General features: G+C 51.8%; 9 protein-coding genes across 12 annotated transcripts; 4 read left to right on the top strand and 5 right to left on the bottom strand.

The window, feature by feature from the left end:
* Positions 1-1,465: 1,465 nt before the first annotated feature.
* PV06_09882 (uncharacterized protein) lies at positions 1,466-3,398 on the bottom strand (the record flags this gene model as incomplete). Its single annotated transcript, XM_016411365.1, has 3 exons — positions 2,906-3,398; positions 2,321-2,840; positions 1,466-2,249 (listed from the first exon to the last, which is right to left on the bottom strand). Exons 1-3 carry the CDS (start codon positions 3,273-3,275, stop codon positions 1,466-1,468), a joined length of 1,674 nt encoding a protein of 557 aa, XP_016258119.1. The 5' UTR covers positions 3,276-3,398.
* Positions 3,399-4,435: 1,037 nt separating this feature from the next.
* PV06_09881 (uncharacterized protein) lies at positions 4,436-5,589 on the top strand (the record flags this gene model as incomplete). The annotated part of the gene is made up of 2 exons (XM_016411364.1): positions 4,436-4,987; positions 5,059-5,589. Exons 1-2 carry the CDS (start codon positions 4,523-4,525, stop codon positions 5,587-5,589), a joined length of 996 nt encoding a protein of 331 aa, XP_016258118.1. The 5' UTR covers positions 4,436-4,522.
* Positions 5,590-6,966: 1,377 nt separating this feature from the next.
* On the bottom strand, positions 6,967-8,933 carry PV06_09880. Of its 3 annotated transcripts, XM_016411363.1 has the most exons (10): positions 8,792-8,933; positions 8,673-8,737; positions 8,517-8,623; positions 8,397-8,465; positions 8,194-8,344; positions 8,067-8,145; positions 7,986-8,014; positions 7,904-7,937; positions 7,779-7,851; positions 6,967-7,730 (listed from the first exon to the last, which is right to left on the bottom strand). In XM_016411363.1, exons 3-10 carry the CDS (start codon positions 8,553-8,555, stop codon positions 7,635-7,637), a joined length of 570 nt encoding a protein of 189 aa, XP_016258117.1. In that variant the 5' UTR covers positions 8,556-8,623; positions 8,673-8,737; positions 8,792-8,933; the 3' UTR covers positions 6,967-7,634. The 3 variants fall into 3 exon arrangements, with proteins under 3 accessions (XP_016258117.1, XP_016258116.1, XP_016258115.1); XM_016411362.1 differs by having other exon boundaries at positions 8,517-8,737; XM_016411361.1 differs by having other exon boundaries at positions 8,517-8,933.
* Positions 8,934-9,385: 452 nt separating this feature from the next.
* PV06_09879 (uncharacterized protein) lies at positions 9,386-11,105 on the bottom strand. Its single transcript, XM_016411360.1, has 2 exons — positions 10,924-11,105; positions 9,386-10,875 (listed from the first exon to the last, which is right to left on the bottom strand). Exons 1-2 carry the CDS (start codon positions 11,079-11,081, stop codon positions 9,456-9,458), a joined length of 1,578 nt encoding a protein of 525 aa, XP_016258114.1. The 5' UTR covers positions 11,082-11,105; the 3' UTR covers positions 9,386-9,455.
* A 144-nt stretch (positions 11,106-11,249) lies between these two features.
* On the top strand, positions 11,250-13,135 carry PV06_09878 (uncharacterized protein). Its single transcript, XM_016411359.1, has one exon. The coding sequence runs from the start codon at positions 11,276-11,278 to the stop codon at positions 12,980-12,982; it is 1,707 nt and encodes a 568-aa protein (XP_016258113.1). The 5' UTR covers positions 11,250-11,275; the 3' UTR covers positions 12,983-13,135.
* Positions 13,136-19,329: 6,194 nt separating this feature from the next.
* On the top strand, positions 19,330-21,001 carry PV06_09877. Of its 2 annotated transcripts, none has more exons than XM_016411357.1 (2): positions 19,330-20,366; positions 20,428-21,001. In XM_016411357.1, the coding sequence occupies exon 1, from the start codon at positions 19,462-19,464 to the stop codon at positions 20,359-20,361; it is 900 nt and encodes a 299-aa protein (XP_016258111.1). In that variant the 5' UTR covers positions 19,330-19,461; the 3' UTR covers positions 20,362-20,366; positions 20,428-21,001. The 2 variants fall into 2 exon arrangements, with proteins under 2 accessions (XP_016258111.1, XP_016258112.1); XM_016411358.1 differs by having other exon boundaries at positions 20,440-20,609.
* Positions 21,002-21,169: 168 nt separating this feature from the next.
* Positions 21,170-23,316, bottom strand: PV06_09876 (uncharacterized protein; the record flags this gene model as incomplete). Its single annotated transcript, XM_016411356.1, has 4 exons — positions 21,170-21,267; positions 21,337-22,962; positions 23,059-23,192; positions 23,246-23,316. 4 exons carry the CDS (start codon positions 23,314-23,316, stop codon positions 21,170-21,172), a joined length of 1,929 nt encoding a protein of 642 aa, XP_016258110.1.
* Positions 23,317-23,597: 281 nt separating this feature from the next.
* Positions 23,598-24,911, top strand: PV06_09875 (ribonuclease HII). The gene has a single exon (XM_016411355.1). It carries the CDS (start codon positions 23,669-23,671, stop codon positions 24,698-24,700), a length of 1,032 nt encoding a protein of 343 aa, XP_016258109.1. The 5' UTR covers positions 23,598-23,668; the 3' UTR covers positions 24,701-24,911.
* Positions 24,823-26,399, bottom strand: PV06_09874 (uncharacterized protein; the record flags this gene model as incomplete). The annotated part of the gene is made up of 2 exons (XM_016411354.1): positions 24,823-26,291; positions 26,372-26,399. The coding sequence occupies 2 exons, from the start codon at positions 26,397-26,399 to the stop codon at positions 24,823-24,825; spliced, it is 1,497 nt and encodes a 498-aa protein (XP_016258108.1).
* Positions 26,400-26,444: the final 45 nt, after the last annotated feature.

The raw sequence follows: 26,444 nt of genomic DNA, 5'->3' as shown, positions 1-26,444 counted from the left end.
GGTGATATGTGGGGAGCGTATCCTATTTTCCTGTGGGGCCTCGTATGGCTTCTTGTCTGGAGTATCATCGCAGGATTCAGCATCAATCCTCTCATGTTGATCTTCTGTCGGGCACTCCAAGGTCTAGGGGCCGCCGCATTCCTCCCAACAGGAGTCATGCTCATGGGTTCTCTATATCGGCCTGGACCTCGGAAGAACCTCGTTTTCGCAATCTATGGTACTTCGGCGGTCTTTGGTTTCTTTGGGGGAATATTTGTTGCTGGTATTGTAGGCCAGTTTTTACGCTGGGGATTTTATTTCTGGATCGGCGCCATCATGACAGCAATATCGCTCACAACATCGATCTTTTCGATTCCATCCTCTCGATCAAAGGGAACGTCCTCGAGCAAGGTCAGAATGGACTACGCCGGGGCTTTCACTATCGTCTTGGGCATCACCCTCACAGTCTTTGCCATCACCCAATCTGCACACGCCCCCTCGGGTTGGCGAACGCCGTATATCCCAGCGTGTCTTGGTCTCGGTATTATTTGTCTTCTAGCTGCAGCCTACTTCGCGACATACGTCTCTAGTCAGCCCCTCGTTCCAGCCTCAATCTTTACGACTTCCTCAATGACGCCTCTACTCCTCGCTCTTTTTCTGCTTTACGGGACCTGGGGCATCTTTTCCGTCTATGGGACCCTCTACTTCCAGAATATCATGTCCGCCACGCCTCTCCAGGTCGTCGCGTGGTACGTCCCTCTGGGCGTCGCCGGGCTCCTGCTCAGCATCCTCGAGGGCTTCATCCTCCATCTCGTACCCGGGCGAGTGCTTCTTGTCATTTCTGGCCTGGGTGCGGTCGGCTCACAACTCCTCCTCGCGCTGATCCCCGGCTCCGACGCCAACTACTGGGCATGGATATTCCCCGCCACGATCCTCAGCACCATCGGCATCGACCTCTCTACGATCCTGATGACGGTCTTCGTGACCACCAAGTTCCCCATCGCGCAACAAGGGCTGGCGGGGGCCGTCATCAATTCGACGCTGCAGCTGGGCGTGGCGTTCTGTCTGGGCCTGACGGACATCATTCAGTCGGCGACGGTGGAGGAGGCGGGGTTGGCGAGGAGCTACAAGAACACCTTTTGGTTCGGCGTCGGAGTCGCCGCCGTGGGGCTGGCGCTGATGGCGGTTTGGGGCAAGGTGCCCAAGGCCAAGAGCGACTTGACCGCAGACGAGAAGGCGGAGTTGATGCAGGAGGCCGCGAAGAGAGAAGAAGAGAATTCAGGTAGTATTTTAGTAGAGACGGCACCTTGATGGGGCTGAACGGGGAAATCTGTACTATTCGCTGCTCAACAGCAGAAGGACGAAGAAGGCTTGAACGAACCACAATGTCTGAATTTCCCCTTTTGGGGCGTGGACAAGATTTATAGAGATCTGGACGGTATACAGAGGGTATTATAGAATACAAAACGAGAATGTTTAAAATAATCTATATGACAAGCCAATCGACGCCTCGTCCTCGCAAGTCTTGGATCCAATTACTATGTTCCAACTTCTCAGCCCTGACATTGACTTTGTCACCATCCACGACATTGGTCATTCTATTTGACCAGATCTTTAGCAACACGCCCAACGCTCCCTTTATCAAACCCCACGGTTCGACGTCCCACAGCTCTTCAAATCGTCTCACTATCCAATCCTGTCTCTCGCGATCATTCGTTTCTGCTCCTGCAATAAACGCCGGCCACGTGGCTGCTTTGAACAAGGCGTGCTCTTTGGGAATGAACGAGAGGTGAGTTATGATATCCCCCATGAGAGAATCAAGGTCTTGTGGGAGCTGGGTGGTGGAGATGGAAGGACAGAGAGACAGGAGAACACGGGAGAGGTAGATGCACACTCCCGCCCGGTGTGCCGAAGCAATGTGGGTGCGGTACTGAAGGTCGTGGGCTGGAGAGTGCGGTTGAACATTTGTAGCCCATACAAGGGGTTCGAAATCTCGTGCCGCAGACAGGAGGGAGAGTAGCTGTTGTTTCTGTTTTTGTTGTTGTATTCGGGCATCAATCAAGGGCGAAGAAGGAGAAGATGACGACGATGAGTTGCTTGGCAAAGATAACGCAGAGCCGCTTCGGAGGAGCTGCAAGAGAAATGTCGGGAACGAAGAGCAGTGATTACCTTCTGCATCTTGTAAGAGGGATAGATTTGCAATTGGAAATTGCTCTCTAGGGGAATCGTGGACAATGGGGGCTGACAGCGCAGAACCGATGATATCGAACCTAGACAACACGGTCATATTAGCATCTAAGCAGGACCACTGTTTTACGATTGGCATCAAGCCCCGACGTACACCAAGCAATTCGCAATCAAACTCCTGCGGAGCGGACTCATGGCAGTCTGCCGTGTCAATGCATTGGTTCCAATTAGAGTCTCGATCATCGTTCTCGCCCCCTTGATGTGATACTTCCAGTGATCCCGTCCAGAGTCAATGAGCTCTAGTTCGATGAACAAAAGTACAACCGCCAGAGTCACATCAACGTCCGCCGAAGATACACTGACAATACCGGACTGAAGAAGTGAGAGAGCCTGTTGTTTGGCTGCAAGAGCATCATGATAGGATTTCAACCGTTCAATCGCGGAGAATTTCAAGCATGCAGAGCTCAATTGGCCTGGCAGACGTCGATGCGGAAAAGCTGATGGAGTGGAGGTTGACAACAATTTCTGGCTTGCGTTCGACATGTGCAATGCCGAGTTTGCAATGACGATGTGAAGAAGGACTGGATACCGCTGCGTCAATGGGATGAGTTCTCGGAAATGATTGTGGTTGGGCCAGTCGTAGAGGACAAGATCTCTGCAGACATCACTGGCAACTATAGCACCAACATACCATTAGCATCCAACCCCCGATTGAATCAGGACAACGAGGCTTTCTTACAGTAAGACAGATACTTCCTCGATGTATGACTGAGGTCTTGGACCAGAGGATCCGTCAATGATCCAACTGGCAAGACTTCCGTACATCCAGGGGCATAATTCTGGCTTGATAGCCCAGCAGGGAACAATGAATCAGCATTGGAAATTTCATTCTTCTTCTCCTCTCGACCCTTTGTCATGTCCTCGAACGTCCTACCAGCCATCTTGCCACGACTAGCCACTCCCGGCTCCCAACGAAACAAGCGCTGATAGCCCAGACATTCCTGACCGGTTTTGGTGCACTTCGAACACCGTGGAACAGATCGATCGCATTTTAAACGACGTCGACGACAGTTGTGACACGGTTCGAGACTGAGTTGTGCAGTGGTCATAGTTATGGTGCAGCTAGCATGATTTCAAGGATCACATCACGGAATATTGCGCATAGGTACGCCGCACGATAGGCCGGATTCGAATTGGCGCCGGCACGTACAAAAGGCGATGTACAGTAGAGATCAAACCGTAGTGGTGCGGGTAGATTTATTAGACCTCAAGTCTGAGGGTATGAAAATACTTACATAAGGCAGGAAGGTACGCAACAGCGCCAAATGACGTGCGGATACCAGAGTAGCTTAGTCATCGATACAGCCTGAGGCTTCTCTCCCGCTCTTTACTGTACGTACCAATCTATCTTCCTTGCGTTGCGCTTTGCAACAAGTACTGATACTTCATGCTGCATATGTATATTATTTTTGTTCCGCAGTTTGTGGGATACCGAGCTACTCTTATTTCTTCAGCCCCGCTACCACGTAGGTGGCCCCGTGCTCGTGCAGTACAGTAGGCTGTTGTCATTGTTCCCACAAAGACTTCAGCTTTGAAGCGCCTGCGATCTGCAAGATTCTGCCTTGAAGCCCTCCGGAAGGCGGCTGTGTGACTAACAGGTCACGGCGATCAACAGTTTGGTGCCCCCTAATTATACCCAGCCTGAAACATGGCCCCCATGGTATCTGCATAGGCCCAATCTCGCCTAGATTGGGCTCCGCGCCAAGCATCATTCCGCTCGACCTATTCAGCCGTCTTTGCCGAGAAATACCATAACGACTACCAAGAACCTCCAGTGTTTCGACATCGACCCATGCCTTGGCTCGGTCCTCAAGGGCTCTATTGGCCATATGTTTGAAAGGATGGCCTGGTTCCGAAAGGGATGAGCCTACTGTCAGTGATGCGAAAAAAGTGGCACTATGAGCCAGGCGCCAAAGCCGCTTCAAGGATGGGAAGCACCCTTCGCCGAACGAAGCTTGTATTCTACACGGGGTATGTTATAGGTATGATTATTCAAACCAGCCTGTCCCGAAGTACGAGTATCCGTACTCCATATCGTCCATCCGAACCATTCAACAACTGTACAGTAGGTCTGAACAGTCTGGGGTTGAAATAGTACGACACTTTTAGCCGGTACCACTTTTTTCAACTTAGGCTCGGGGGGAAACCAAGATACAGTATAGTGTACGGAGTAGTCGAACAGTTCACAAGCCTTCCTCGCTCTCTCTCTCATAATTCTGGCTCCCCGTCCTTCCTCGAACATATCACAGTAAGATGATGACAGCGCCTGCCATCCCTTGGATCACACGGAGTAACCATGGCTCCTCCCATGTTGGACCCCAATACCTGGTATCGCATTTACTTCAATGACCAGGGACTACATTACCTCACAACACTCCCGAACGGTACATCGGCAGCGTCCAAAGACAAAACGATATACAATCTGTGGCAGGTCCTTACCCACGACGATGGACACTTCTCGTTCCGGCAGAACCGCACTCAGGTCGATTGGTGGCAACTTGGCACATACCTCGATCCATATGGTGGACAGGAGCCTGACAACAAACCGCAGCTTCAGGTCATGACCAATGACACGTCTCAGCGATGGAACATTGATCAATGGGGAGAGCAACTTCCTTGGAAGATCAGAAACGTCGAGTTGGGTGATCCCGTACTGGACTGTCACAAAGAGTTGGCCAGGGTTTTCATGAAACTTCACCCGTCGACCGGTCTTGTCAATCAACGGTGGTATTTCACCTCGGTCGCAAAGGTACAAGAAGCAGTATGTCCGGACAGCCCATTGCTCCCGTCAAGTAAGACAAATTACCGAGTGATTCTGACACGGATTGTTAGACAACTACGAGTACAGCGGCGACCACAACCGCCTCGTCGTCCCCAACCGCCACATCTACTGCCCACGTTGTTACTATAACAAGCGTTCCAACATCATCTCCAAGCTCTCCCGTCCAAGAAGAAGAGAGCTCTTCGGATGGTCTCTCGACAGGTGCAAAGGCGGGAATAGGCATTGGCGTATGCCTCGTTGCGATTCTCATTCTTGCGCCATTAGTATGGCTACTAGTCCGGCGAAGGAAAAGAAAGGCAAAGCGACCCTCAACAGGGACAATCGACTCGATGAAGCCTTTGCAATTGCCTGGAAATGACCGCGGAGGAGTCTATGTCAAACCACAACTGCCTGGAAATACCCGAGGCGGAGTCTATGTCAAACCGCAATTGCCTGGGCAAGGTAGCTTACATCTCCAGCCATCACAAAGCGGGCAGTTGTCTGAGCTTCAGGCAACACCCGACATCCGACCGACTGAGCTTCCTGCAGACCCAATGGCTAGAGAGATTATGAGTGCTGCTTCAGCGATGCCACCGCGATAACCATATTCAGGGGATCTTTCTTGAATGCGAACTATTGTCTGAGCTTCGAGATCGAGGAAAGCTTGGAGCAGGCAAACAGAGGCGTGAGTCGAGAAAGAAAAGGCCGAGTGCGCAGCGAGAACTTACCTAAAGCAGGCACTGTGAATGTGATAGCAAGGCTATACATAACGCCTCGAAGAGATGTTCAAGCTCGTCGAGTAAGGGATCCTCTCTTCTGGCTGACGGTCCCCGCGCAATCTCTTTCATTTGCGTAACTCTCGACGACGCACGACTTGTGGTCGCAAGTTTGCCATTTCATGTTGATTGCAGACAATGACTCCAGGAGCACCGCGCCAGATGTCGCACCGGGTGTGAAAAAGTGATGGCGACTCCTACTCCTATTCATATGACACCGATATTGCATGCCCTAGGGTATTTGGATATGCCCACGGAGGCAAAAGTCGACTTTCCGACAAGTTCGATAAGATATACCTGCTCATGACAGAGAGCGCCTCTCCAAGGGAGGAATCACATCAGCTATGTAATTTGGTTGAGCCCTGGTCTTGTGGGACCTTTACACTAGGACATCTTTCCCACTGCAGAGCAAGTCAAACAAAAGAGTCATGTTTGCCAACAGCAGGTCAGATAGGAGGTTCGTCGCATTTGAGGGGGCGAGTCGACTTTGAAGGAAGAGAGGGCACGCCGGCCAGAAAAGTGTGTACATGACCCCTCTTTTGGAGAGGAATGCACATTTTGGAAAGGGAATTGATGAGGAACGAATTTGATAGCGCCTTAAATTCTGGAACCAACAGGAATCGCAAAATGCTTCGATACGCAATTCGACTTTTTCCGTCACCCCCTTTTTTTCTATTTTGTTGAGAGTGAAGTTCTTGGATGTGTAGATACAGACTCGGTACCTAGGTAGGTCTTTCAGGGCTGTCGTGGAGGAATTCTTGATCTGTTTCTACACTGGCTGCCTGGGTAGATCGATTATACGGAGTACGGAGGAGAAGAACGTGAATACCCAAAACAATCGAGAGAAGGATTAATCTAGACTATATATATCATCAAAGTAGATTGTATTCCGCAATCGACCACAGGTTGTGGAAAACAGGGCTTCCCGTTCGCTCAGCCGTACTTAAGCCACAAGCTGATTAGTTAGTAGTTGCGTCGGTGACGAGCAGCGAATCCTAATTGTTGATTGTTTTTGCATTTTTGCATTTTCTTCTTGAAAAACACAAGACAAGAAAGTTCATGGTTTTTTTTTCCCGAAAATTGGTGACGGAAAGAAAAGTCTAAGAGGGATTTGAAAACATATATACTTTCCAGGCAGACAGTGGAGGTTGATAGTCTCATAGTATCTGCGGCCAGGTGGTCGCATTAGTACTCCCGTAAGATCACATAATACACATCCGCGATTGGTCCATACAATACGCCCACACCATCAAAATATACTACAGTACCTTAGGTAGTCAAGGTTCACTGCAGGGAAGACATCCTTGGGGGTTGCGTTCTGCAAATATGAACCGTGGTAGGGTACGGGATAGATAAAATTGAATTTCAGAAATCATCATGTGAAACAGTTTGCATTGAAAAGTAGTCAAGACTAGTATCTAGCAGCTGTTTCACCCCAGTACGAGTGAGATGGCTCGCTCGAACCAAGCAGAGGGAGTTGTTTTTCTTTTTGCTTTTCATATCAGGTTCGCATGATAACCAAGTCCAGGGCCATTCAGTTTCGGAGCCGAAGACCTTATTTTTCAATTGTCTGCCATTTGTCCCAGCAGCCCAACGACGATATCCTTGAATCACAACGCGAAAACTGATCGCCCATATCTGCGCGCACTTGCACTTTTTAATCTTCCACCACGCTGCCTCGCATGGATATAAGTTTCATATTTGTTCGTAGCCATTGGACTCCAAATGAAGAAACCTTCGCCGAAGATGGAGACTGAGAAGACTGGAGGCTTTAAAGATTCTTGAGATTGGGGTTTCCCAACGAATAATTTCGACCGTAGGTCATCGTGAGAACAAATTGAGGTCATCGCATGTCGATAAGATCATGAATGTCATGAAAGGGAGAGAGAAAGAACATGAATTCGTGCAGGCCGATCGATTTGGCATCTAAGCTGGGCAGGCAGATTGGAGGTGACCGGGTTGCTTGCCTGAAGACGTCGTCAGTTTGGAATTTCACAGACAATGAAGCAACTTACACTTGTAGCAGATGCGCTCAGAGCTAGGCTCGGAAGGGCAGTCACGGGACAAGTGGCCTTGTTCACCGCAGTTCTGCAAGACGTCAGCAAATCTGATAACGATGGCGGAGAGCGGGCTGCCTTACGTAGCATTTTTGAGATCGACCCTGGGTGCAATCGCTGTTTCAATTAGCCAAACGAACACGTGAATGATCAGTGATGCCATACCGAGACATATGACCGATGCCACCGCATGACTATGAGCTGTTAGAGGGGTCAATCTTTGCTGCAGGATATTTGCAAACTTACGTAGCAGGTCTGGCCACCGCCACCGCCGCCGCGGCTGAAGCCACCATACCCACCTTGTGGACCACCAGAGGTGCAGTCGCTAATCTTGTCAACATATGAGATATCGCACTTCTTGATAAAGACTCACCGAGCAATGTGACCCTGGCCACCGCAGCGATAGCATTCTCGACCACCGCCGCCGCCGCCGTACGCATTCCCGCCAGCGCTACCCCAGCCAGCACCGCCACCGACGGCACCACCTTCAGGGCAGTCCCTAGCAATGTGATCAAGGCTATTGCCTATCCATTATCATCAGTTATGTTCCGTGCAATGTTTGAGGTTCGAACCAACATTTGTAGCAAGGCTTCGGGGCTCTTGGCTTGGGCGGCGCAGTGCATTCACGGCTAAGGTGACCTTCGCCTACGATTCATGTCAGTTATGGTAGCTGAAAAGAATCAAGGGACACCGTACCTCCACAGTTGTAGCTGGATCGAGAAAAGCGATGAGCATTTTACATTTCCACTTATTGAAGCACTTTCTTACCAAGTCGGGTTTCCTTTCTTGGGACAATCACGAGCCTGAAGTAATGTAAGAGTATGTAAGAGGAGGCATCGTGTTCATAGGCACCTGGTGAGAAGAATCACCGCAGTTGTAACAGCCGCGATCCATTTTGAAAGCTTTGGATGATTTGACTAGGGCGCAATCAGCATTGACTCGTTGAGAGGTTGTAGACTGTGGGAAAGTACCAGTTGTGGAAGTTTGGTGTTTGGATGAAGATTGTAGAGTGTTGATGCGATTGTTAAAGAGGGGAAACAGTGATAGTGAGACAATTGAGCAAGAAGTGAATGAGGGCTGAGAAAAATTGAAGTGAATTGTACGCTTGCAAGGATTGACCGTGTGGAGGCAAACGTCACTTTTTGTTTGCTTCTCCAGGCCAGACCAAAGAAGTGCAGCTTTGTACTGAGGGCGGTCCAGGCTACGGAGTTCTTCTTGGGCTCATTGACATCTGTCTAGGGAGCTGATAGGCTTAAACAGACGCCTAACAGCGGCTAAGCACAAGCCCCTAAGTAAATAGTGACCCCCGGGACACATTCCCCCTGCCGGCTGCTCGAATGGCCATATGCTAATGGTTGAGATCATCTACGGCGAGTCGGCTCATCTGCCTACTAGTTAGTCGAAACACCCACTCTTATGGCTTGATCAGCTGCAGATGACCGCTGCAACTTGATCCACTGCTGCGGTCGATGTTGGGTCTGGACGCCTCTGACAGTCCTCGCAGCCGCTCCCAGCCGTCACAGTGTCTACACGAGTGCAATTTCATGTCAACATCTTCTAAAAGTGAAGGTTTCATTCATTCAATTCATCGTATCTTCGTAGCTGAGATTTCCCAAGCTGATGGACTATGGTCTTCTATGTAAAGTCGTACAGCGCCATTATTAGTTTCTGGTCCCTCTCGCCCAACACCACAACCTGCTCGTCGTCGAAACCAACCCAGCTCCTCGTCAGGCTGAGCTCTCGCTTCATTTCGTGCAGTGCAAGGCCCAAGCCGGTTCCCCTTCGAGCCAGAGCCGCAGTTACTCCAGAAAAGCCATCTACTGCCTTGATCTGTGTACTTGCCTTGGACTGACTGTTGGTCGTCATCACGGGCTCCAATTCCCATACTCTAATTTCATCCCCACGGCTGCTGACCGACACAGCTTTGCCGCGATTGTTGACTTCTGCTCCAGAGACAGCCGATGTGTGTCCCCAGAGACGTCTGCCTGCGCTTATTTCCAGCTTATTCTCGTTGGAGGTCACGAGAAATGACATGATGGTATTGTCTGCAAGAGAACAGACCAGGAAAGGATGTTCGTAGGATAAGGAAGTGGGCGGGCTCATCAGCGGAGGATGTAATGGAAATGGCAGCGAACTGGTCGACCGCGTCGACATCTTCCAACTGTCCCTGCCCTGATATTGTGCATCGAATGGTGTGTCGATCGTGGATGTCAACCTGCTGTCCATCACCACACCGCTACTCGACATGACGATTTCTTGTAGCCCCATACACCAACCGGAATTTAATCGATGGAAGGCGTATGCTACGGTCGCAATGATGCGCTTAGGCGTCCTCCGCAGCGCCAAGGATACTGGGGAGAAGGATGCATCGGATTGGAGTCGAGCGACGGGCACGAGGTTGGCATCGGGCCTTTCCACCTGCGTACTTACAGTCAAGTCGTACAAAGATAGAAACTTCGTCTTGGAAATGGTCATCGCATATGGCATAGCGAGTGCCGCTGCGACAAGAGGTCCGTCCGTCGTTTGGTGGCTTCCGCGATCTTCGAACCCACTCTCGTTCGTGAACATATACGTCGAAAATGAGCCATCTTCGAAGCCCAATAGTATATGGGTCACTCCATCCAAACTGTCGACGGCCATGGCCGTTGCTGCTCGAGAAGTTTCGAAGGGCAATCGTGCTTTGAGTGTCCTTGTTCCTGCTAGGGTTGTCCATGCTCGTAGTCCAGACAGCCGATCGAAGGTGAATACTACCCCCTTAAGAACTCTCGCAATGACGGGTGGCGTAGGCGGATTGGCGACTTCAACTTCATGGACTTTTGCTGCACCGGCTGCCCAATTAGTCTTGATCTTGAATTGACGCTTCCAGTCGATTGTGGCACCATCCCGCAACTTTTGTCCATGTTCCAGCCATCTCAAGATCTTGACTCTCTGTCTTGAACCTTCCTGAGTCTTCTCGGGCGGTAGCCGGCGGGCTCGATGGTCGATCCAAGTGTCGTAATATTTCGCCTTCCATATCTCCCCGTCGCTCGCAAGGGTGTGGAAACGTCTTGAGACACTAGCAAGCAGTATCAGTCAGGCTCTGAGGCAGAAGAATGAGACTTACCGTTCAGTGCGCAACAAATCCTGTGTGGGGAGGAAGTACAAGACTCGGAGAAGAATCTCATCACTGATGTCTAGCAGATTGCGCTTTGAGCCTGTCCGGCATCTCTTAACAGGAGGCCGTGTATCATTACTGTCATCGACTCTCCTCCGCTTGGCCATCTTGTGGTCTTTCGTTCTTGTTCGCCAGGCTGCAGAAAAGAATCATAGCAAAGAGGCGCAAACGGTCCGCGATCGATACAAGGTCGCATTGATGCCGGGGTTCTACCGACAATCTCCGATACAAGGACACACCACCACTCTAAATCGTCCTCGTACCCGCGTCTGATGCACGCGACTTGTGAACAACCAACGCAATGGACCCAACACCACAGACTTTGACGAGTACGTTGATACTCGCTCTGCAACATAGCGAGACGCTTCTGCGTCAGTTGGACGAGAGCAACAAGACTATAGAGAGATTCAGACTCGAAAATGAGCAGATCAAGCTCGAACTTGATCAGATCCGGAGCCAGCAGAGCAGCGTTTCCATCGATCCTCCCGACCAACATCTAATAGAAGAAAATGAGCGACTCAAAAATGAGCTCTCGGATCTTCAAAGCAAGCGGCTCATGGCCCCCGTGCCATCTACTCAGCTTGACGAGTCTCTCGCCCAAGAAAACGAGAAACTCAGGCACGAGCTGGAAGAGTCACGACAAAAGCAGAACCAACTTTCCGAGATGACAGTTCAGTTTGAACAGTTATTCCGCAAGGACGTCGAAAAGCAAGCCGAGATTGACCAACTCAGATCAAAACTGCGTCTTTTCCAAGCAAGGGAACGTAAATGGCGTTGCTCCAATCCCAGCGTTTCTTCCCCGATTATCTTGTCTGACGATGCCGACGCCAACGCCAATACGACGAGTCCCAGAACTACGAAACGAAAACGGGCGCGGAGTCGAAGCCCAGAAGTCCTCAAAGAAATTACAGGCAACGTCACAACCGGAAGCTCCGCCAATACACCCACCACGCGGCCCAAGTTCAAAAGGCACAGCGACCGAGGAGCAGACGCGATTCCCACCGTAGCCGAGGATGGTGAGGACTACAGCGAGAACCTACACTCTGATGGTTTGGCAAGTGAGAAACCCGTTGAAGGGAACGGCGACGATACCATAGCTTCTAAAAACCGTCTCAAAGCCCTCCTGACGACTCCGGCCGCAAATTCATCAGTGCTCCTTCCACGGTCCGACGGAAGTACGAGTATTATATCCCGCAAATCACGAGGGACGCCCTCTCCTATTACTACTACAGAGTATCAGCAGCAGCAGCAGCAGCATCAGCAGCACAAGTTACAAACATCCACACCGTCCGGGGAAGCCGCCAGCACCAGCACCATCACCACCACCACCAACCCGTCGACCGCCACAGCAACAGCAACAACTACCAAGCCCAACACCACTAACCGCACCACTAGCAGCACCACTTCGGTCCGGAAACCTCCATTCCTCCCACCAAAGTCTTCCTCCCGCAATGTTCCTCCGGGGCCCGAAGACGACGAACCATTCCGCTCGCGACCGGTCGCGCGCCTGAACCTGACGCACTTCAAGATCAACACCGCTTATACCGGCGGGGTGGACTACGCCTACGACGAGGTCGTGCGCGGCCGCAGCGCCCGCAGGTGCCTCCCCGGCTGCGTCCGCCCGGAGTGCTGCGGCCACCAGTTCCGCGTGCTGGCCGACACCCTCCCCGTGACCGACGACGACCTCTCGGAGGACGACTTGCTGCTGGCCTTTTTCGGCCCGGGCCCGGAATCCGAGGCCAAGATCCGCAACCTGACGGCCGTCGCCCGCGCGAACCTCGTCCACGAGGCGCGGGCCAAGAGACTGGCGGACCTGTACGGCCGGGCGCACCGCCAGACCTTCGACCGGGCCCAGTCCCCTCCCGGCTTCTGGAACACCGAGTTCCCCTCGACGCAGGAGGACCGGGAGAACCGTGAACGCGCGAGGCAGCGCGAACGCGAAGAGGTCGAGAGGCGCTACTGCGACGCCAAAAGGGGCGGCGGCCGTTGGCTGTTTGCCGACGAATAAATCTCTGGTATATGCGTCAAATGACCCGACAATCTTAACAGAGTGGCACCCTCTACAGGTCGCCATCTACCTAGGCTCATGACAAAATGGAGCCGCGTCTGCACCGTATGTACCCAAGTAACTAGGTCCCTACCAATATAATCAAATAACGCTTGGTCCTGATCTTGTGTGTGCGCGCCTACAATAGAAACCTCGATGGTCAGTCACGTACATCAAGTATAAAGTCCAACTATGATCCCAAATTAGATCCTTTTTGAACAAAGAGGGATAATGATGCGACGGAGGCATTTGGCCCGCCACTTTGGCATTCTGCTTGCAAAGTTCTGAACTCTGATTTCAATAAGGGTCATTCTTGTGAGGTGATCAGCGATATCGAACTACAAAGCTACCATGCGAAGAATATCGTCTTCAAACCATATTGTGGCCTCATCTATCTCTTGCCTGTGGGCCTTGATCCTCATACAATACAAACCGATGCCGTGATGTGCCAGGAAAATATGCCTCTGAAGGATATTGTGTTCTTGTAATCTTGACAACGTACAAGCCCAAATCAAGGGAAATAATTATGTGAATCCCGAACTTCGTAAAAGTCGTTGCAGTAGACGACAGATGTGTCCTCCGCGGACCCCGGCCGCACCCATATGTGCATGTGCCTTTGAATCTTAATCTTCCTTTATCTCTCATACGGGATTTGCCTTCAAGAGTCGAAAATTGGTGCGAATATCGGTACACCTCGAGACTCCAAAGCGTACACCACGCGTCTTGTGACTTTCGGGTTGGAAATGATGAAGCATGCCTCAGCACCAGATGACATGTACAGGTCATAGGTGTATCGGGCCAGATCTGGACGCCCAGCAACGGTAGTATTGATAATGACAGCCTCAGGATCAGCTCTTTGAACAGCCTCGATGACCCCGGCCTTGTAGGTACGCTCGGGATGAGGAGTCGACCATAGTATCCGACAAGAGATATCCCGCTTAGCCAACAACGATAGTACAGGTCCGATGCCGGAACCTGTGGCGACGAGGACCATCTTTTTGAAGATTGGAGCGATGTGCAGGACCCCCATTGTAGGAATACCACGAACCCAAAGCTTGGTTGGCGGCGACTTGATCAGACGAGACGTCCAGTCACCTGCTTTTGACACAAGCACAGAAAACCCCTGACCATCTTCGGCAGGTATTCCTGCAAATGCATGCCATTCCAGGAGCGGGCTGTCAGACAGTCGAGGTGCTGCACACAGCGGGAGATTTGTGTATGTGAAGTGCAGGCGTATTGCATGGTCGGACAGAGGCTCTGCGTGGACCGAAACCTTTCGTAGCCAGACCCATGGTAGTGCAATAGAAATAGTAATGATCAGGAGGGCCCAAAAGACTGGGCTGTAGACCATGACCTGCAAGACTGTAATGTCGGTGGCGTGAGCTTCTGCATCTGATAGCAATCCGAAAAGTGCCCAGATCAAAATCACCGCAGACCATCCAGCAAAGCGATGAATGAGCTCAAACAGATTATGGATGCGTGAGCGAACGCCTGGATGTGCTGTGCATAGAATAGCAACAAAGAGAACGTCGAGCAATACCGTGATGGTAGATGTCGCAGCTCGGTGAATTTGCAGCTGATTGTGTTTGTAGGCCCTGACAATGGCAGCATTGAAAAAGGCAAACCAGAGTGCCGCCGACATTCCTGCTCCACTATGCACGCCGCCCAGATGATATATTTTTGCTACCAGACGACGGATCCAAAGTGGAAACCATCGAGGACATTTCCCGAATGACCAGAAAAGGGCGTTGATAACGAGTTCTTGCCTGATCAAAACACCCAACAGGATGTTGAAGGCCACAGCAGTGGCAGCGGTGGCGGGTGACATGGTCAGGAGCTTATGCTGTGTAGCCAGCACTATGATAGCTGTTATGTTTATAGCGAGAACCAGGATGTTGAGGCGTCGATAGACCGACATGACAGTCCACCGTAGGTTACGCAAGATGCGGTGGTACTTCTTCTCCGGCATTGTGGTAGTCGGCGCAGGATGTTTTTCGTGCACCATCGTCGACATTGATTTGGAGGAGGTTCGATCGTGGACAGGGTAGTATTTAGAGAATACGATTTCAGAACTGATAGGAGAACACGCAGTGGCCTCTGACGATTCTGTTTGGGATCTTGGATAAGGCGAGTCAAGAGAAAAGGTCTCCTCTTGACCATGACTTTGTGAACTGGTGGTGTTTGTCTCAATAGGAACATATCTGTCTTCGGGATCGGAGGAGAGTGAGAGTGGATGAGCACTCGAAGCCATTCCGGCGTCACTGTATGTTCATTAAGACGTCAGCAAGTCAGTTCGTAGCAAAGACCACAACTCAACTGAACGAACAAGGACGGCAAGATCATCTCGTCATCATCTTGACCAACAGAATGGGAACGACATTTACAAACGTTGGACTGTTTCAACTCAAGTCATCAATTCAAGCCAACAAAGAGGCCCGTGCTGCCTTGAGTGAAGTGAAAGGATATACATGGAGGGCGGTGTGCAGGGCGGTCACAACGACTGTGTGAGGCAGATATAGGCCAGGAGTCACTCACAACGAAAGGCTCTGCCCCTGGTGGTTTGTTTGATTGAGAGTCATAGCAATCTCCGTGCATTTGATCCAGAATGTCGTTATCAATCTGATATGGCAAGGTTCTTCAGTCTTTATACGACCTCAATCAGGTTGGAAACCAGCAGCAACGGGTGTACAAGGTTACTCGACCCGAGATGGGCGAACTCGGACAGAGAGATCGGAACAGGGGTGATGCAACAACGTGCCGCAGATCCTCCTACACGGTACCAGATGGTGGCCAGGATAGCACGGAGGACATATACAGGAGTCGGTGAGTGCATTCAAGTGGGTGGCGGCCAAACGGTCCAGACAAGACAAAGAACGGCGTGAAGGGGGTGAAGCTGAGGCGAAAGAGGGATCCGAGGTGACTCGAAAACGTGGACAATGAGTAATGCTACAAGCGAAGCCGAGGAGTGACAGAAATCAAGACAAAGGCCCAGGATCCAGATGTAAGTGAGAGGGAGGTGGGCAGACCATGGACCATGGTCGCTGTCGGTTCGATATATGAGGCCTAGATAGCAATAATGTGCTATGATGATATGCTCTTGCCAGTCCGGGACGTCTAAGACCAACAGAGGCAGGAGGGATCTGAATCTATCCACACACTCGGTGGCAGGTAGATAGACCATAGATACCTGGCTCAGGCATACAACACCAACAAGAAGCTACCTTTGGTGGACAGACGGGCAAGGTAGGTTGACCAGGATCCTAAGAATACTCGTAACTCCATGGCCGTGGAATTGAATTCGAGGCCACAGGGCAGCTGTATTTGGGTTTTGGTAACCAATGAACCAGATGCCGGTAGTGCTTCCCAAATATCAATCTCACCAGTGGAAAAAGAAGACCCAGTAGCGGGAGGAATACAAGGCATCAGCAAGAAGCCTCGTCAGTTGTGGTGACCATCTTGACTAATGATGCCGCTGTCAAAATGCAGAGGCTACAACAAAATGACTGCTTTCCAAGTCCATCTGGATATTCTGTGGCCAGATGCGAAACTGACCAAGCAGTGATAGAGACGTCCATGCAATCAGTGTCTTGTTTCATCAGTTCACAGTGACCTGTGCCTCGACTGGTCAGTCTCTTGGCTTCCTCAGTACATGGTAATGAGATACCCAATTAGTAGTATCATGTAGACAATTGCTTCAGATCCAGGGAAATCTTACCTGATTCACAATGCCACGCTCTTCACTGTCATCAAGTGCATGTAACACACCTTGCACTTCTCTGTCCTGCCTTTTGTGCCTTTTCTTGCCTCATCTGCCGTCCTTGGATGTGTATCATCTTACAGACTCCGTCACCTTATCCGTACTCTACATGCCACCGTCTTCTGACAAGGAACATCCTATCTTGTATTCTCGGTGCAACTTGACCTGCCGCTATCCTTGTCCTCTCGACACAACGTGTGACACCTGTCTCTCTCTGCAAGCCATTGTTACACAATGTCTTTGTCGTCAGCTTCCACCACAGATCACATCTGGACCTCACCACAATCTCTCCTCTCCTGGTCCAAAGAAACCTTGACGACAGATATCGTGACCTTTGCGTTCGCTAATCTTGGTCAATATGATAAGAACAAGCCGGTAAGCTGCTTCAGCGTCAGAATTTCTGCAGCTAAGATTCAAGCTAATGCAAACGTCAATATAGATCTTTATCGATGCAAAAGATCCGACCAAGTCCATTTCGGCGTCTCAAGCGTACACAACAGTGTGTCAACTTGTCAACGGCCTCAAAAACCTTGGTGTGAAGGAAGGAGACTGTGTGTGCCTGCACGCCTTTAACAACGTGCGTTTCTTCTGTTGCTCAGAACAACAGCCGTTTCCATCCCCCGCTTCTTCACAATCTGCTGTGTAACTCTGCTGACGGATCGATCTGGGTCATGATAGATCTGGTATCCCCTAGTGTGGCTTGCAATCATAGGGTCCGGGGCAATTGCATCGCCCATCAATCCTGCGTATACCTCTACCGAGCTCGAACGGCATCTCCGCCTTACAGACCCTAAGTTCATCTTCACTCAACCAGGTTGCCTGGGGTCAATCGCAGAAGTAGCCTCAAAGTGTAACATTCCGAATTCTCACATCTTCCTCGTCGAAAATAACCAAGAACCAAACATCCACGGGTGTCATAGTTGGAAGACAATATTGGCAGGCTCCGAAGAATATGATCCGGTGCCTCTTTTCGAACATGGCAGATCCCTCCAAGGCCGGCTGGCATTGTACGCCATGACCAGTGGGACAACTGGACTGCCAAAGGCGGCTATGATTCCACATCGATACGTTGTTGCACAGGCAGCGGCGTTGGAGAAGCAGTTCATAACCAGAAATTATCAGGTATTGTCATCCCTTGACGTTTGTACTTCCATGACCTGTCTCAGGCTGACATTCATCACAGCCATCACAGCTCATCTGTCTGCCTGTCTTTCACGCATTTGCAGCGCCCCTTGCCCTTGTCCTTCCCCTCCGTCTCGGCATGCAGACCTATTTCCTGCCAAAGTTCAACCTGTCAGACTTCTTGCAGGCAATATCAAAGTTCGACATCACCGATGCGCCAGTCGTCCCTCCCATCCTTGGGACACTGGCTCATTTGTCAAGTGTAGACATTCAACATCTTCAGAGCCTGCGCTACGTCATATGTGCGGGGGCTACTTTGAATCCAAATGTGCAGGAGAAGCTAGCTTCAAGGTTACAAAGGGACGCGAACGTTGCCCAGTGTTGGGGAACAACCGAGGCCGGCTGGCATACCCTTGTCCCTTGGAATGAGAAAGACACATCTGGAAGTATAGGATGGCTGATGGCTGATGTCGAGCTGAAACTGGTCGACTGCAATGGTCACAACATCAGAAGGGAAGAACAAATAGGGGAGGCTTTGATCCGATCACCGACGTTGTTTTCCGGTTACATTGGCGATGTGTCTGCCACCGTTGACTCTTTCGATCGTCAAGGATTCTATCGAACTGGGGATTTCGCTTTCGTCCGAGGTGGCAAGTTGTATTACAACGGAAGACGAAAGGAGATCATGAAAGTCAATGGCTGGCAAGTTTCGCCTACTGAGGTAGAAACTGTTTTATTAGAGCATCCACAGATCGTCGATGCAGCTGTTTACGGTGTCCAAACCGAAAATGGCCAAGGCATTTCTCAAACGATGCTCTGTGCCTATGTCGTGCGAAGACCTTTGGAATCTGTCAGCACAGAGAAGAGTGGTTTGTCGGACAAACCTCAAGACGAACGAGCTCAAAACAGGGTGAGCGGACAGGACGTCAAGGACTTGGTCGCATCGAAACTGATTTCATACAAGCACTTGAAACAAGTGACCTTTGTCAAGAAGATCCCTCGATCACCCACCGGCAAGATATTGAGGTGGAGACTCAACGAGGTCGAGCTGGAGAAATAATGTCGGCTGTCCGTTGAGTGGTCATGGCATCTCAGCGTCTGATATGTCGCGGCAAGATTGCACGAGAGAGCAACCAAATGGTCCTAAGAAAGTGAGTTCGAGTGGCCAAAGAAGAACCAGAAAGTTCTATCTCTTCACTTGATTATTGATGTGATGACAGTTTTGAGAGAGTCGATGAAGTGACTCGATAGTGGTGCTGTTTAGCGATGCCAATCACAATGTACTGTACGGATAGAAGCAAACGAATACTATTTTGGCTTGTTGAGGGTCAGCGGCCAGTACGGCGGGGTATCTCGGCATACTTTCTGTCGTTCTTTTCGCCCCCTGAATTTTTATCACGTTATATTGTAACAACTCCAGGCATCAAGTTGTCACTGAAGCACAAATTGTTGATGCCCACGAATTTCACACCTCGATATACTCATTAGGACAACATCTACCTTTTGCTCTTCCGTAACGAAGCTCGATCATTGACCTTGACCGTGGATAAGAAACATAAAAATGACAACCATGACAACTCCCGCCGACATTTCGGTTCAAATCGTCGTTCCCAACGACACCAATAATAACCCACCACTTTTGTCGGCCGAGCGACGAATCACACCGTCATGGACCATATCACAACTCAAGTCCAAACTCGAACCCGTGACCGGGATCCCTGCTTCTTTCCAGACCCTCCGCACTCGTGGCCACGGCGGCCGTATAGGAGACCCTTCGTCGTCTTCTCCCGGCTGGGTGACCTTGTCCGACGATTCCAGCTTGGTGGGAGACCCTGCCTACGGTCTCGTTCGAGGCAGCGAGATTGAGATCCTCGACGGCCGTCCCGCGGCGGCGCGGCAACAGTTTGACTTTTCCGACCTCGCCGCGGTCGAAAAGTACCAGATGCCGGCGTCCCAGTACGAGAAGCTCGAGGACAGCGTGCTCGCTTGGAAGAGGCGGGCCAAGCTGGGCCGGTTCGACCCCGACCAGAAGTCGCCCGCGGAGCTGGCGGAGGAACGGACGAGGGTCGACACCGAGGCCGTCGCCTCGCGAGGGATCACCGTGGGACAGAGGTGCAGGGTCGGCGAAGACGACGCGAGGCGAGGCACCGTCAGGTTCGTCGGAGCGATCGAGGGGCTGGGAGGTGCCCGGGAGGCAGGGTGCGTGTGGGTGGGCGTCGAACTGGACGAGCCCGTGGGACGGAACGACGGGAGTGTGCTTGTCGAGGTGACAATTTCGAACGATGACGATGACGACGACGATGACGACGAAACGAAAGGCAAGAAAAAGGAAAAGACGACGAAAAAGGTCAAGGTTTTTGAATGCGGTGCGAAATTCGGTGTGTTTGCGAGACCAGAAAAGGTCGAGGTCGGAGAGCAGTATGCCCCGCTTGGTCTGGATGAGGACATGGAAGAAGTTTGAACGAGGTGTGATTTCTCTACCTTCCCCATGATTATCATCTGCTTCGATATGCTGAGAGGAGATGAGGTACCCCTAAAGTCTTGCCACGTTGCAGTTGCAGAAAATGGTTGGAGGCTGGCGCGTGCCGTGATCGGAGATGAGGACGAGCACCATCTACGGTGTTCTGAAGAAACATCGTTTGGCGATACTCGGAAAGCATTCAGAGCTGGAGAGCCAGGAGGTCATCACCACCTGGGAATGACAGAGTACGAGTGGCGAGGGAGCGGGAGTGAATCTCTTGACACATACCCAGCCCATTCATGACTGTTCTACGACCGAAGGGCATCACGAGGCGGACTGATGCCCACTGGAATGGGATTAAAGACATTATGCTGGTATCTCTACTCGTACCTGGGTATGGGTGTGTAATGTCAACACACTATCCAATGGGCGCGACCAAAACGGGCAAAGCAGGAAAAGGCATCAGAGCAATCTCGCCGTACGTATTGATGAACAAAAGACCTCGGACAATATAGAGGTTACAACAATTTGCGCGAACGATGCATGGGCATTTCCATTGTCAAGGTGATGATAATTCTAGACATGGCGACAAAAGTTTTCATTATATTCATAGTATTTCGTACGAAGTACTCGTATCAATCACACCACCATCATGAAGCCAGAGTAGGTACGTATGTACCACTTACTGACAACACTCGCACAGAGCCCTGAAAAGCGAGAGAGATCGTAATTTCGAGTTCGTAGAGTCGAACATTGAGGGTTCCAAATGCCCAACTTGTGCGAGTGTGTTTGTATTATACCGTGATGATCATTGTTCATCTTCGTTAAAAGGTACGAGCTCGCACCCTTGGCTGAAGAACACACGAGCCGGTTTCTCCAGTTCGTTCTCTATCGAGTATTGATTACCTATAAATACAACGGCCGTGTTAGCATGTCGATTACACCATGGAACAAGACTGTAGAAATCAAACTCACCTCTCGGGACTTGCCAAAAACCACCCTTGCCGATGCTGAATCGATTCATACTTCCGGTTTCGTCACCATCAATGGGACCGACAGTCACACTGACCCGACCCTTGACGACGTAGAAGCTCATATGCATCTTTCGGCTGTTTTTAGGTCTCTTGATGCCACCGGGCGGCAGATCGACAAGGCCTGATCCAAAGAAATTCGTGCTCAACAACTTGGCGTAGCGGAATGTCGGACCTTCGTTGAGGCTTGAAGCCTTGACTTCTCGCGTCTTGATGGCAGCAGGAGCGTGGGCTATCTCGATTTCCTCCTCGTCTTCCATCGGCGCCTGTTCTTGAGTGTCCCACAACGAAACAAACCCACGCAAGGTTCCGGAATCCGTCTCCCACGGCTCCGCATAGGGATCTTCTTTCGGCATCCCGTCGACGTCCATGTCTTCATCAGAATCTGAAGACTCTGATAACTCGGCTGACGCTGCGCGTGGCTTGCTGTTGCCTTTACCTTTGGCTGTTTTCTTGCCCTTTTTCGATTTTTGCGTTGCAATTTGACTCTCGACTTCCTCCGTCCGTACAATTTCTTTGATGCTGTTCAAGGGAAATCGAGCGCCATCTGCGAGACCACTCTTAGGACTACCTCCATAGACACATCTTTCGTTGCGCCAGTACGCCAAAGGCTTGATGCTGACACGTCCGCTTCGGGTGTGCGTAACGCCATCATCAGCCGGCGTTTCGCGACGCAATATGTACAGAGATCTTGGTGGGCCAGGCCTTGCTTTCACCTTCTCAATGATGTTCTCAAGTTCCTGCTCCTGTCGAGACGACATTGGGACGTTGGCGTCCTTCTTCCTCAGAGGTTGTTTGCCTTTTGGTTTCGGTGATCGCGATTGCTTTTCCGTCGGCCTCTGGGATACTTCTATGGTTGATGCCTGTTGTTTGTCCTTGAGTTTCCGAGCCTTTCGAGCTACAGGCGAAACCGCCGCTTCCTCATCATGTTCAACCGTGTCCGATTTTCTCTTCCTTCGTGAATTTGCTTCGTTGTGCATCGTGGGGTGGACCTCAGGCTCAGGCTCAGGCTCGAAAGTCTGGTCTGCCTCTTCATCATCTAGCTCTTGCGCAGGGCTACCAAGACCCTCCATTGCTTCCCCCTCTTCCTCCCAAGGCGCCTCTTCCTGCTCGTTGGGTGTCGGACCGTAGTCCTCGGTTGTGGGCAATGCATGCCCCTCATCTAGCGCGGGATCATGGGATATGTCTGGCAGTGAAGTTTCGAAGGAGGGTGCACGTTCGCGGACTTCGCTCAGTTCCCTCTCTATCTGGACCATGCTCATTCTAGACCTCCCATTCGAAGGTGTGCTGTGCATTGTAATATCTCGCAACGGCGACTTTTCTGGGCTGGGGCTGACGCTGGGTTGTTGCATTTGTCTGACACTGCCGATGTTGGGCGTGTTCTCAAGATCTTCCTGGTGTCCAAACCGTTGGCTTTTCCTCGAAGAGAATATATCCATTCCATTGCTTCTTCTAGCAGTTCCACTGATCCCAGCTTTCCGAGGCGAAGAAGACGCAGGCGGCCGCACCGGCGTATTCCGAGTTGTTCGTCGCGAGGCCGACAGTGTTTGTCTAGGAGTCAGGCTTGATGCTGGTATTCTTAGTATCGATCCGTAAAGTGTAGCAGACGGCCGTGCTAGGGCTCTGTGCCGTTGACACATGACTCCCAATTACAACCACGACATACCTGCTTCATCTACGCTTTCCATGACCACCATGTTCTTCAGCGGAGAGGGTTTGCGCGGGGACGAAAATATTCCCGTTATCTCCTCCATTCCGTTCGCATCGACAGGTCTTTGCTCCAGCGTGACACCAGTTCGCCTGCTTCCAATCAGTTTCTGCTCCGTGATGATCAGAGGCCTGCAATATCCCACCTTCCCAACTTGCCCACCGCAGAGTAATCAACATCGTCACGCCCGCGACGGACGGGGGCTCGGGGAGCCATGGCGCACGCAGGGAGTGCAATGGAGGGGTCAATTCGATCGGGTAAGCCAATATCCCAAGTTGTAGGTGACAGGTACCGTTCTCTAGTTTCAATGAATCTTCAATCGCTCAATGCAGTGATGCTCGCGCACACCACAAGTTGTTTACGCGGGAATGGTCAATTCGGGTTAGTGCGGCCAATCAAGGCGGTAAACTGAATTCTGCCGAGATTTCAATTCCGATGTAAAGCCGGACGCGTTTCGGGCGTGCTGGCCTTTACCCATGTACGCGTCTCGACCACATCTTGTTCAAAGAGGTCGACGAACAAAATTTGTAGAATCGTAATAAGTGGTTGGTCCAAACTGGCTCAAACGATGGAAGAAGAAACTGCCGTCTCCGAAGTCCCTGCATCTGCAGTTTTTGTCCCTCCCTCCGTTCAAGATCACGAGGACGCATTGTTGGACGGGAAAAGTTATGCGCACTACAGTGCTGTGCCAGAAGCAATATCGACCAACAGCGAGTCAGAACTAGGGACGCCTTGCGTACTGGGTGTGGACGAAGCCGGGCGTGGGCCGGTCATCGGACCTATGATCTATGGAGTCTACTACCTTCCCATCGAACTGGAGCAGTCATTACTATCCACGACGTATCACTTTGACGACTCCAAGGTCCTCACTCCTGCCGTCCGAGCCAACTTGATGAAGGCGGTTTGTCAAGCAGACACAGACTTGTACAAGTCGTCTGGCTGGGCCATCAAGTCACTCAGCGCCCAGGACATTGGCGCTGGAATGATGAAGAACGGAGGTTCCTACAACCTCAACGCGCAGGCCATGGACGCCACGGTCGAGCTGATCAGAGGCGTCGTTGATCGAGGCGTCAACGTCAGCGAGATCTACGTCGATACCATTGGCAGACCCTCGGTGTATCAGAAAAAGCTGCAGTTGATTTTCCCAACCATCAAGATCACGGTCGAGAAAAAAGCCGACAGCCTCTTCCCCTGTGTCAGCGCGGCCAGTGTCGTAGCAAAAGTGACGAGGGACGTCAGCTGTGAGACCCTTCTCGAAGAGTACGTTCGTGCGGTCGGGCCTTCCTCAGAACACGATGACCAGGAAGTCACATGGGGGTCGGGTTATCCTTCGGACGCAAGGTGCGTGAGCTGGATGAAGGCTGCAATCGACCCTGTTTGGGGTTTCGGAAATGAATGCAGGTTCAGCTGGGGTACCGTCAAGGATATGCTCGAGCAGAAGGGTGGAGTTGCGAAGAGGACAGACTGGCCGGAGGACGATGAGGGTGACAACATGCGGCTTTCACACTACTTCGGGGGTGAAGGGGGATCTGGTCCTCAGACAGAGACGGATGAATTGCGGACCTGGTTTGGCACTGGCGTCGGACAGAAAGCATTTTGATTGTCATCACTGTTCTTTGCTGGCTAAAGCGCTTTCCAGAAGACAAAGTTTGCAAACGCCACGCTGAAATTCCCGCATGCAAAAATATGACAAAATGGGATCCTCGAGTATCCCAGGCCGCTTCAGAGCTTCGACTTGGACCAGAGGCCCTTCATGGCGCCTTGGAAACCAGGAAGGTTCGCTGGGCCATCATAGATGTCTCTCTCAACAGCCCTGGTGTTGATATGCACAGGGCCGAGCTCCGACATTTTCTCGACGCCCAGCAATCGTGCCGCCGTGGCAGTTTCGTCCCGCAGGATTTCAAGGACACGCTCGACGCCGGCGATACCACCAGCTGCCAAGCCGAACAGCGCCCCGCGGCCACACCCGACAGCCTTTGCTCCGAGTGCCAAAGCCTTCACGACGTCGGTGCCTCGCTTAATTCCTCCATCGACCACGACATCGATCTTGGTGAGGACCTCGGGGCAGTATTTGTGAATTTCCATCAGGGTGTGGATGGATGGGGGCGCGGTGTCCAGGGCCCGGCCGCCGTGGTTCGACAGGATGATGCCCTTGACCTGGTCCGAGTGCTGGGCGGCGCGGTAGGCATCTTCGTGAGTCTGTAGCCCCTTGAGGATGATGGGCTTGTCTGTATGCTTCTTCAACCAGGGTAGGGTTTTTGTCCAAGTCAGAGTCGGGTCGGTCCCGAAGAACAGTGACTGTCCGATGCCACCGCCTCCTTTTAGTTCCGTGCCCCCGGCGTCCTTGATGGCCGCGCTGTGGTCTTCGACGATGAACTTGCCACGCTCGTCGTCCTCTCGCTTGCCGGGGACGGGCGCGTCCAGAGTCAGACAGATAAATTTGATGGCGTCCAGTTTGTTGATCCGTGCCAACATGTCCTCTGACTTTTTCCGTTGCGTCTGCACGTAGAGCTGCCAACCAAACACCTGGCCCGGGCCGGCGTCCTTGACGATCTGCTCGGGCGTCTGACTCGCGTTGTTGGAGATGATTTGGATCGTTCCAAACTTCTTGCACGCCTGCGCTATCCCCCACTCCCCGTCCGGGTGGGCCAGCCGCGCCATGGCCGCGGGGGACACGAAGACGGGCAGGTCCATCTTGTGGCCCAAGAACGTCGTGCCGAGGTCACACTTCTCGCAGTCCACGAACACGCGCGGCCGCAGGAGGATCTGTCTGTAGACCGTGTTGTTGAAGTGCTTGCTCGCCAGGTCGTCGGCCGCCGAGTAGTAGTAGGCCCACCCCTTCTTGGACATCTTCTTCTTGGCCGCCGCCTCGATCTCGTCCAGGTTCAACAGCGCCGCGAGGGGCAGCTCGATCTCGTCGCTGGGGCTGGGTTCAGGTCCGACGTCCGTCGCGGCCTTGACGGGTTCCGGGAGGGTCTGGGGGTCGATGGGCCCGATCTTCGCAGACTCGGGGAGGTTCTCTTCGAGAGTCCCCGGAGGGTGGATCGGGTCGTACTCCTCGGTCGCATCCTTTCCCGCGAGCTTGAGGATGATGTTGGCGCCGCCCGGGTGGTTGGGCAAAAAGTCGGTGACGTCGTACACCGTCCCGTACAATATCACCCAGCACGAATCCTTGGACTTGTGCTTCTGCACTGTGTACATCCGGTTTCGCGGATCAGTAACAGCAGAACAAGAGCGGCGATGGGCCCAGATGAGTTGAAGTAGCACGTACCTTCGGCAAAGTCGATGAGCTTCGACATATTGTCGGCTCCGAAATGCTGTTCAGAGAGAATCCGGTGGTAATA

Source organism: Exophiala oligosperma (genome assembly GCF_000835515.1).
Source record: "Exophiala oligosperma strain CBS 72588 unplaced genomic scaffold supercont1.11, whole genome shotgun sequence".
NCBI classification, from domain to species: domain Eukaryota; kingdom Fungi; phylum Ascomycota; class Eurotiomycetes; order Chaetothyriales; family Herpotrichiellaceae; genus Exophiala; species Exophiala oligosperma.
The sequence above is the reverse complement of the archived record's forward strand: the minus strand, read 5'-3'. Positions and strand labels throughout refer to the sequence as shown.